Source organism: Octopus bimaculoides, chromosome 12 (genome assembly GCF_001194135.2).
Source record: "Octopus bimaculoides isolate UCB-OBI-ISO-001 chromosome 12, ASM119413v2, whole genome shotgun sequence".
Lineage (NCBI taxonomy): Eukaryota > Metazoa > Mollusca > Cephalopoda > Octopoda > Octopodidae > Octopus > Octopus bimaculoides.
This window is the reverse complement of record NC_068992.1, coordinates 38,238,236-38,249,863: the sequence shown is the minus strand read 5'-3', so window position 1 is coordinate 38,249,863 and position 11,628 is coordinate 38,238,236. Positions and strand designations below refer to the sequence as shown.

The following is an 11,628-nucleotide window of genomic DNA, read 5'->3' as shown; positions in this document are numbered from 1 at the left end:
AGTTAACAAAGAAGTAGGCCTTTGTGAAAATTGATGCCATGAGATTTTAAAAGAAAAATTGAAACTGCATTGTTGACATAAAAACCTGAATGAAAAAGGAAGTCAGGTGGTGTTGATCGTTGAAATTGTGAGGAAAACTTTCTGAAAAGCACTGAAACAAGAGACAAGACTGTACAGCCACAATGTAGAGCAATGAATAAAGCTTGACGTATGGTCAAACAAAACCTTAATGGTTACCATGATAATGCAACTATTTACACATTCTTTTTAGCCAATCATCCTTCAACCACCTGACTATCAAGATTTGATCCCTGCAGATATTTCTCTTTTTTTGTGTGTGTGTGTTTCCAAAGTTGAAGTCTACCCCCCAAAATGTCACTGATTTCAGACAACAGAAGACATTGAAGAAAATCCACCACATGAACTGTGCTCAACCCCTGAAAACAGGTTCCAAAACAGGAAAAAATACTGAGAATGGTGTATCAACAATAGAGGGAGCTGTTTCAGTTGAGACAAGTCTGATTAAATTCTAAGGGAAGAAAGAAATTTTTGTTTGTGAAAAGCTTCGTTTAAAACAGACCTTGCACAAATTTTATCTTACTCCATAAGTGTTTAAAACTAACAGTGCCAAGCCAAAATATAAATCAAAACATTCTTTCATTCTAAGGAATAACTTCCAATAAATAATAACTAAATAAATTTTAAGAGTTTTTACAATCAAGGAAAAAGTTTCCATGTCATTATGAGTGCACAAGCCAATATTTTGTCATCTTAACCATTTAGCTATTAACACACAGACACAAAATACAAGAGAAACCATTACAGTCTGGCAGTGGACCAACTTTGTCAGAATGGAATACTTCTAAGAAAACAAAACGATGCCAAAAGTTGTATTTATACTACAAGTCACAATGTATGTTAACATGTATGCCACCAACCCACATATCAAAATGTTCACTTTTAAAGTAAAATCTGACATGAATATTTCAGATGGGAAATTTCCATCATAGCTCAAAAACCAATTAATAAGTACAAAAATCTACAACTATTTTATCAAACCTTTGTACATTTGGAATTATTTCTAAAATTTACTGAAATTGTGAATTCTTCTCAGAAAAGTGGTCACAAAAAGTTTCAGAAAATTTTACATGTAAGAAATAATATTTTAAATTTCTTCTCAATCTTGAATCTAAAATAGCTTTTAATACTCAACAAAAATTAGAAATCTCACTAATTTTCAGAAAACCATTATCTTAAATACAAATGTTAATTTAATAACTAAAATGACTGCACCTAGTTAAGGAAAGTGTTTTATCAGAGGAAAGCTTTTAGCTACACAGTTTAATGAATAGTCATATGAATAAATATAACTGAGAATAAGAGATAAAATTTTTTAAGTTGTGTTGTAATAAGATACATATGTTTAAAGTAGCTTATCTAAAAATATTCAGGTCTTTATGAAACAAAAATGAAAATCTTACAATGGAAGTATGTAGGAAGATACATCACCTGCAGTTTTTAGTCTAATTAATAATTGAGATAACAGCAGAAATATCATTTTTGTCTATAGCCAAATAATGAAGTTTGCTTCCAACCACGTGGATTAAAGATCAGTCTCACTAAATGGCAGCTTGGGGAAATGTCATCCACTACAGCCCCAGGCCAAACAAAGCCTTGTCAGTGGATTTAGTAGAGAAAAACTACAAACCCACTTCTGTGTGTGTGAATCTGTGCATGCGTGAGATCACATTTCCCTTGTCTTCGCATGTTCATTGGATGTAAATAATGGCTTCACTGAGTGTCATTTGTTTCCACTTCTTGGTGAAAACATGTCCAGGCTGCAGCTTGTTCAAGAGAGAGATTATTACCTCATTTAGAAACAGGTGTTGGTTGGCTCAAGGAAAGGCATCCGACTGTAAAAAAACTGCCCAATGCACTCTCATCTGATCCATACAAGCATGGAAAAAAATAGATATTAAAACAATCTTTCCACACTACATAAATACATTAAACAATAAAAACCAGTTTTGTTACTATTTTGAATTTAAAGGCAGCAACCACATATATAGGTGGGGAATGGTTTGTCTAAACGAAGACAATATCAAACTAAGGAGTCACAGCCATAAACCAAAGGCAGATACTGAATTAGTGTCAGTTGGAATTGAAAAAACATCCATTCCAGGTTTACTAGAATATAGCAACATTATACACGTTTGCTTTAACCTTTAAGCATTCAGAGTCCTGTCAAATATAATACTTTGAATTTATCATGCATTATCTTGTAGCCTTGAGATTTTGATGTGATTGTTTATGTTTAGAACGACATTGTAGGGCAGATATGAGAGGAGTGATCCGGCCACTTTGAATATAAAACAGGTAGAATATTTGGGTTGGATATGGATGGTTTAAATGCTAAAGGGTCGACCCTTTTGTTACTGTGGAAGACATTACCTTTGTTTTAATTCATTCTTTCAAAATAATGAATTCAGTAAAATAACTCATTATTAAGCAGATATTTGGAACATAAATCTACACGAAATGTTGACAGGTTTTAATTTAGAACACTTTACAACAGGAAGTTTGTATCATAGAAACCAGAGATAGTCTCAGGTGGGGTGATGTTGAAAGGCTTAAATCTAAACATCCCTTCTTTAACAACTATGAAAATTGAGTTTGACAGGAACATTAAAAATGGTGAAAACTAACAAACTGGTTTGATTTAGCTTAAAATTTTTATTGACTTAAAAAAAATATTCCTAACAATGATTGAGAGAATATAATAGAATATCTGACTCAATGCCTTGCTCACAGTTCCAAAAGTTCAAACCCTATTGGATCAACTTACATGTAATACTATCAAATTGTCATCAATAAGTACAGTAATATGTATTGATGTTAGGTTAATTTCCCATACCAAATCCAATTGAAAATTGGCCTTGTATCCCAGAGACAATTTTTCATGCCAATGGCAAGATGAAACAATCCTAGTCAAGTCTTTAAAGTCGTTGATGATAGTAAAGCAATGCTACAATCATGAAAAACTAGAATTCAAAAGTACTAATCAATCTTTCAATTAACCCTTTAGTATTCAGATTACACTATCAAATTTCATACTTATTAATTTGCATTGTTTTGAATTAATCATGCATTATCTTGTAACTTTGAAATTCCAATGATGTAATTGTATATTTTTAGAAATATACATTGTAGGGTAGGTGAGGCCAGGATCTGACAGTTTGAACATTAAAGGGGTAGACTATTTTGGCCAGATATGGTCACTTTAAACACTAAGAGTTAAATACAAAATTCTTTTTAAAAAATATATAATTTAGATAAATGCACTTGGTTTATCATTATCATCTGTCTGCTCTCCAATGCAGTCATAGATAGAAAAACTGCCATGATTGGGAGTCAGTATACATTTGGAGGTACTGCTAATGTTGATGACAAAGGGCTGTATCTCTATAGATATCAAACACTTTACAGAATGTACTGGATGCATTTTTTCATGGCCCCAGATACGTTATTTCTCAAAGAGACTACAGATGTCTGTCCTGATTGCTTTTGTGCACCCAAAACAACCAGAATGTGGTCTAAAAGCAAAATGAAAAATAACATATCTGATAACTGGAAAAATGATGAATTTTCCATCTATGTCAAAGTAAAGATATCCACACATCCAAACACAATGGACTACTTTGCATGTGGAACTCAAACAGACAAAGCAATGGAAACCCATATGTGTGTGTGTCTTCACGTGATGCAATTCAAGCAAAAACAGCAATAAAAAGGAGCCCCTTTGCTTCATAAATAGGGGACAGAAAGAGTATAATCATCATCATTTAAACATTTGCCTGCCATGCTGACATGAGTTGACAGGAGCTGGCCAGGAAGGAGCCTGCACCAGACTTCGCTGTCTGATTTGGCAAGGGTTGTACAGCTGGATGTCCTTCCTAACACCAACCACCCAGTAGAATGCACGGAGTGCTTTTTACATGGCACAAGCACAGGCGAGGTCAGTTTTGGCAAGAATGCCCTTCAAAAGTGTGGACTCGATGCTTTTTATGTGGCATCAGCATAATCTTGTTGAAGAAGAACTGTCTCTCCAAACTCATACCATCATGGAAAAGAGTATGTTAAAACAAAATGATGATACAGCTGACTGACTTAAGGTAGGGACAACAATATTACCAAATTTATGAACCAGTTTATTAGAGTTTAGATATAATTTAAATAAAGGATTGTACCCTGCTATTGGGAGTTGGCCTTCAAACAACATACAGTTCCCAACTGACTCCCATTTTTCTTCTGAGCATCTATCTGTACAATTCCTGCAAATATTTAAATTTACAGAAACAGTAAACCCTTTTTAAGCATAAACATACATATAAAAAGGGTTTAAGAAAAAAAAGGAACTTTAAAAAAAATACTACAATTTTCAAATTTCCAGAGTTAAAGAGAGTGAATTGGCAGAGTTGTTAGAACATCAGACAGAAGGCTTCACAGTATTTGTCCAACTCTCTGCATTCTGGGTTCAAATCCTGTCAAGGTTAACTTTACCTTTCATTCTTTTAAGAGAAAGGCAAAGGATTGGTGAGACTGTAAGAACGTCAGGTTGGATGGATGCTTTGCAGTGTTTGTTCTGAGTTCAAGCCCAAGTATGACCTAGTTGGGTGGTAGATTCACCACTACCTGGCACATTGGAGGCTTCTAACAGAGTCCACTCTGTTGCAAGCATTCAAAACCAGGTTTCCAAACTGAGGAAACCTTCCTCCACCCCTCCCACCAATCTTGGAGGAACTGTAGTGTATCAGGGTTACTACATACCCTCCAGACTGAAAGGATAAATAAAAAAAAGTTCAGTACAGCAATTTTACAAGATCAAACCTCATTTATATATATGTAAGTGATCGTTGAATATTTGAACAAGAAGATCTAGAAGGAGAGAAGCACCATGACCAAAGAAGGCAAGGTTCCAACAATAAGGGACTTTGACGTCTTAAACCAAATTTAATCCAGAATTCTCTCTTATGAAGATTGAAAACATGGCATGAAATGAGCTGAGAAATAGGTATTTTTAAAAAATTGTTACAATCTCCTTAAAACAGAAGAAAAAAATGTTAGTTCAACAACCGACCACTGGTTATAGTTCTTCAGCCCAAGGTCAGCTCTGATCGAAGACAACCCAGCCATGACCATCCCGCCATTTTAAGGTTATGTAGAACAACATTGTGTCTACTGTTTTCCTAAGACGGCAGGGTGTGACTTGAGGTAAATTTGACTACTATTTCAAGTAAGCAAAGCTTTAATGTTTTCAGCACGTGACTAACGTTTTCAACGACAGACATTAAGCGTTGATTTGGTATTTGTTCCGAGCCTCTGTGCTCCGATTTCAAATCCCGCCCAGACCATCTTTATCTTTCGTTCCTCTGGGGTTGATAAAGTACCGGTTAAATGCTGAGATCGGTTCCTGGCTTCGCTTTCTCTCACTCAATCGTCTTGTGTGAAGGGGCTAAAATGAAACGTTCACTCACTACCACACCAATCAATACTTTCACCACCACTATAGCCATAAGAAATAGCACAGCTATTTACTTATGCTAGCCTCAGATGTAGCTATCTTATCAACAACAGAAATTTTATCTTTCTGGTGACAATTAGTATTATTTAATTACAGAAACAAGCTAAGAGCCGAAACAATAAAACAATGTTTTTCATAACAAAAATATTTCATAGCAAGAAACATATTTCGTATGTCTCTCACAATGTTACGGTCGCATTTTCTTTTTTAACTTTAAATTCGGGGATCGAAAGTTAATACGTCATTTATTTATATTTGTGGCTAACGGAAATCCACTTAACATCATTATCACCACCGCCTAAATAGATAAATAATTGTCCATGATAATCAAGAAACATCACGAACATTCAATTTTCCCTAAACCCTAAAGATGTGGGCTTTTTATGTCCAGTTAAATGAAATACTATTTTAAACCCATGAAACCCGTTCTTAGTACAGCAATATTTTAAAAACCGCATTCTATGTTATATATTGATGATATCTCTTACTATAACAGCAATTCAATTTTTAATTCATTCATCCAGTTTCGACTTCACCTTTATACATACATATATATATATATATATATATATATATATATATATAGATAGATATAAAATTAATAATTTGTCTGAATCTGAGATGAAAATAATAATTCAACTTTGAGGTTTTCAAATTCTGGGATAAATAAGTAATTATTGTTTTTTAATAAGTCTTTAAACTCCTTTCCTATATTTTACACGATATATTTAAACGCTAAGAGACAAAATATAAACAGAAAATTGAATAAACGGTTTTAAGAAGGAACAGAAAACCAACAGCAGTATGCGTGTGTGTATATATATATGTGTATGTATATATATTTATGCTCTGGCCGCTTAGCCAGCGGGGTGGCATCATTTAAAAGCTACAATGCATGGAAGCACATTGTGATCACGAATGTATAACATCCAATAGTCTGCTCAATAGTAATATAAATATATTTTACACACACACACACATATATATATATATATATATATATATATATATATACTTTATATATCTATGTATACACTACATTGATAGAAAATAGTTGAAATACCGGGATAAAAAAAACACTGAAATAATGGGAGCAAGGGTTGAATAATAAGGGTGCAGGGTAAGAAAGGATATGTTGCGCGTACCTGAGGTTGTTTTTGAGTGTCGGCATGGGGTCCGGTGCTGTCAACTGAAGTATTATTGGTGTTGTCTTCTCGGACGGTGGAAGAAGACTCCACCCGACTTATCCCGGCGGCACTCGATACTGCCGTCCCTCCTGTTTCAGACGACATCTTTGAAGGGGCTGTGCGTGCCTTATGTACAAGGGGAGGGGAAATAAATTAAAGCAGTGTAGTTCGTATATTTTTTCTTCCAAAGCTTCACCGTCCAATTGACCACCATTAACTTTCCACAACAATCAAATATTTGACGCTTTTTTCACTCTTCCTTACCAATATGGCGCCTACTAACGTGCACAGATGACATCGTCATTTTCTCCACCAATCGTTGCATCGTTTAGTATTCAGTGCCGAATTATTATGAATTTAAAGGCGCACTTCGTATGTTACTGAGTTTAGTTGACGGTAGGGGGCGCAACTTAATGCGCTGAAAATTATGGAAGAAAAAAAAAAAAGGGAAAAAGAAACCAACAAATAATACAAGTAAAGTATTTTGTGAAAATGACAAAGCTTTGGTGCCACTTGTTAATTTTCTTTTTATATAATTAGCTATCAGATCATTAATTTTATTTTTAATAACAATTCATAATTCTACATTTTATAACTGGCAAAATCAAGCTACATTAATTTTACTTTGATTCAAAAAGCTTAAATGAATTACTAAAATCAAAAATTATTGTTCCAGTTTTTCTTCGCGTATACCGCGTATTTTAAAACTTTAGAGAGGTATGTTTTGGAATATACGAGCAAATGTAATTAATGAAAGGAAAAGGCCCTACATTTAATTATAACTTTAATTGTTCGAAGAATAATTCGAAATCTATATGTCCTAGAAATTAAAATAATAGCTTCTGATTTACGTACAAGGCCAGCAAATGAAGGAAGTGGATCGACCCTGGAGGGGTAAAAGTAGAAGTTAATCTAGGCGGGAATCGAACTGAAAAACGTTAAGACCAGGAAGAAATACTGCAAATCATTTCGTCCGACGCTCTGCCGCTTAAGGGAAGGATTAATCAATTATATCGATTTCAGTATTTGACTTCATTTTATCGACTCCAAAAGGAAAAGTCAACCTCAGCGGTATTTGAAATCAGAACGTAAAGCCTGAACACCACTCAGCACTCTGTCCAGCGTGCTAATAATTCTGCTGGCGCGCATAATGATAGCGTAATCATATAACTCCTTGTAGCTGTTTTATTGTTTGGAATTTTCAGGAACATTTTGCGAATCTATGTTCTTCACACGAGGATTCGTATGATTATGTAAAAATTTAAAAAAAAAAATTTTTTAATCCCTTTTCCCATGAATCCTAAAATTTCCGCTCTTTCTCGAATTTTTTTTAAAATCCCAGTTCTGAAATACCGACAATCCAAATCTGCTATTTGTTTCCGTTTATAATTTCAATATAATTTTCAGATGAAAAGGTGTGTAATTTAAGGGCAATTTAGCTGTTGTTTTTAGCACATCCCACGACCACCTGGTACTTTCTTCGTTTCTTTGTCACTCTGTAATGTATTGATGCTTTTCAATATTTTTTTTCCCATTTAATGGAATTGTAATGCGCCCCAGGGTAGTCCATTGCTATGATTTAAGTAAAAAAAAGTAGTTTAAATTCTTATCCATCCCCACCCCGCACCATGTGAGTGTGTGTGTATGTATGTGTAAGGAACAAAAGCCATTTACTAACAGAAAAGTATGCTATTAAAATAAATTATCTTTTACATCATGCAATCACGTGACTGACCAGGCTATCAGATGTTGCTACACATCGCTAGTCACAATGCGCTTTTGCATTGTTTTAGCCTTGAAATGGCACCACCCCGCTGGCTAGGCGAGAGCAGGCCAGCATTGCCCCCTGATCGAAAGGGAGACTGGAGCAACGGGAAATGAAGTGTTTTGCTCAAGAACACAATGCATACCCAGACTGGGAATTGAACCTATGATCTAGTGATCGTGAGGGCAACAGCCTCACCACTAATCATGGTCACATGATATCTTTTACATACTTTTTAAGAATCATCATCATTTAATGTCAGTTGTTCATGCTGGGATTTATCCATTTAATGGAATGGTAAAGCAACCCAGGGTAGTCCAATGCTAGGATTTAAGTAAAAAAAGGTAATTTAAATTCTTACCCCACTCCCACCCCACACCATGCAAGTGTATTTATATATGTGTAAAGATAAATTCAAGCAATGATCTCAAGCTCTCAAATGCCTGTCTGAACAATACAAGTCGAATCTAAGCATCTCTAAGGATTTATGGGCGGGGGGAGGTCATCATCATCATCGTTTAACGTCCGTTTTCCATGCTGGCATGGGTTGGACGGTTCGACTGGGGTTTGGGAAGCCAGGAGGCTACACCAGGCTCCAATCTGATCTGGCAGTGTTTCTACAGCTGTATGCCCTTCCTAATGCTAACCACTCCAAGAGTGTAGTGGGTGCTTTTTACGTGCCACCGGCACAGGGGCCAGTGGGGGCTGGCATCGACCATGTTTGGATGGTGCTTTTACATAGATAAAGAAATTTTAATTGAAAAATTCTTTTGCTTAATTGTACAAGATCTACTGTATAGAACACAAATTCACAACAAATTTCTGAAAATATCAAAAAGTAGAAAAAGTTATAAGAAATATTTTAAACTTTTTGTGTTTGGATTTCAAAAGACTTAAAAATTATATTGAAAATTTAAACAGAAACAAATAACATTTACACTGTCCATATTTTAACCCTTTCATTACTGTATTTATTTTGAGATGCTCTGTGTTTCTTTCAGTTATTTTAAATATAACAAAGAATTTAGTAAAATAACTTAGTTATCATTCAGCTAGTGTTAGGAACATAAATTATGACTAAGATTTGGTGGAAGATTTAATTCAGAACATATGGAAACAAGATATTTGTACTCAGAGCCAGAGCCGGTTTGAGCCAGGTTGGTAATGAAAGGTTTAAAGTGATTAAAAAAGATTCATAAAATGAGTGGAAATTTTAGGATTTATAAGGAGGGGAGTAAAAAATTTTAAAATTTGTTTTGCATAATCATATGACTTTCCATGTATAGAAGACAAATTTGCAAAAATCTTCCGTAAAAATAGAAAAGTTATGAAAGGTTATACAGGATGCTTAAACCAGAATTCCAGCATGGAATTTTTAGCACAAGGCCAGCACTTTTGGGGGAGGGGTTAAGTTAATTACATCAACCCTAGTACTCAACTGGTACTTAATTTATCGCTCTTGAAAGGATGAAAAACAAAGTCAACCACGGCAGAATTTGAACTCAGAATGTCTTTATGACAGAAAAAATGCTGCTAAGCATTTTCCACGACATGCTAACGATTCTAATTTTTTTATTACCCACCACAGGGTGAACATAGAGGAGACAATACACAACATGTGGGGACATACAAACAGAGAAAGAAAACAAAATTAGAACCAATGTATGAAGAAATGAAAAATGGAATGAAGCCACTCTGCTCCACTTCATAGCAGCTTCATTTATACCTTTTAAACTTTGTTCCCACTAGAATATCAAGTCCAAATTCTTCCACCATTTCCTCATATGTCGAATACTGTGGTAATTCATCCCAAACCAATTTCACCTCCCAACAACTATATCCACTTTTATATTGTAAAAGTTTGATAGTTGTCATAGAGACTTTAGTCTCTCTCTATCACCTTTCAACAGCATTATGAATGAAGAGACATCAGAACAATTAACAACATGATAAAAAGGTTTTATTTATGATGATGCTTGGTTTCACAATTTCTGTCATTCTGCTTAGCAGCCGCTGATTATATTCTAGTTGGTATTGGAAAGTTAAAGTCTTCCTTGAATCCTGTCCGAGAAGCAAGTAGCTATCACATCGATAGCATCATGGTGAAAAGTGCTTTGTGGAGGAGCGAGGTGTTGTCATGTAGAAGGTCTGAGCTCAACTCGCTGAGAAAATAAAAGTAACTGCTTAAGTACGAGTTTTACTACGCATGTGCAACTCGAAGGGCTTCCGGTTGTGAAGTCCCCTGCGCATGCACAGAATAGTACTTCCTCAATGGCGGCTATAATTTTGCACCACTACAATAGCTCCCCGCCGAGTGCGTAGCACGAATAAGGAAAGGATTGTAGTAGGAGCCTGAAACAAGATGCGGCTGTAGATATACAATGAAAAAGAAACAATTCGTTAATACAGAGAATGAAAAATAATATTCCAGCAGCACAAGTCAAGTTCAGCTTGGTAAGTGTTGTTTGCTGTCAAAAAAAATTTTGTGCTTACGTCACTGCAGTTCCTTTTTTACTTATGATTGATGCAGTGGCACAAGAAATGTCTGAGTGTTCAGCACTAATAGGGAAAAAACACAGTTTGAGCCTTTTTTACAAAAGGAATGCTGAAAAATGCAATAATATACAATGCAGTCAAATATAAATTGTCTTGGAGAGTTTCTTCGGCCAGTGCACTGTACGGCCAGACCTAGAGACACAGGGTTCACTTGTGGTAGTTCTCAACGATGAAGGTGGAATTTTCACAGGTGTTGGTGATGGTGATCATAAAGGTGTAAGCGTTGGTTGAAAAAGGGGTATGTCAGTATTGTCAACAGAAGATGTAGTTTTATCAAAATACGCTTTCTTCAGACGGTCAACAGACACAGTCTCTGTACGACCATTAGCGTCTATTTTTAAAAATTTGGGTGTGCAAGAGAGCACACGAAAGGGTCCTTTATAAGGAGAAATCTCGTAATCGAGTAACATAGGATACTGGATTTGGAGGTTGTAATTTGTCTGGTAACAACATCGTACCAGGCAATGCCAGTGTGGTACCATACAATAATTCTGCTGCAGAAAAACCAAGGTCTGCTTTAACTACAGTCCTGCATCCAA

At 35.3% G+C, this 11,628-nt stretch overlaps 1 protein-coding gene and 2 long non-coding RNA genes across 3 annotated transcripts in view; 2 read left to right on the top strand and 1 right to left on the bottom strand.

The window, feature by feature from the left end:
• The window catches only part of LOC106883013 (cAMP-regulated phosphoprotein 19), a 20,323-nt gene extending 13,266 nt beyond the window's left edge, over positions 1-7,057 (bottom strand). The window contains exon 1 of the mRNA XM_052972146.1: positions 6,727-7,057. Within this exon, the coding sequence (XP_052828106.1) occupies positions 6,727-6,873 (147 nt within the window). The 5' untranslated portion in view covers positions 6,874-7,057. The remainder of the gene's footprint in view (positions 1-6,726) is intronic.
• A 79-nt stretch (positions 7,058-7,136) lies between these two features.
• The window catches only part of LOC128249197 (uncharacterized), a 16,190-nt gene continuing 11,698 nt past the window's right edge, over positions 7,137-11,628 (top strand). Inside the window, exon 1 of the long non-coding RNA XR_008265309.1 lies at positions 7,137-7,242. This is a non-coding gene — a long non-coding RNA (uncharacterized LOC128249197). The remainder of the gene's footprint in view (positions 7,243-11,628) is intronic.
• LOC106883015 (uncharacterized) overlaps positions 10,997-11,628 on the top strand; it is a 1,968-nt gene continuing 1,336 nt past the window's right edge. Inside the window, exon 1 of the long non-coding RNA XR_001411060.2 lies at positions 10,997-11,599. This is a non-coding gene — a long non-coding RNA (uncharacterized LOC106883015). The remainder of the gene's footprint in view (positions 11,600-11,628) is intronic.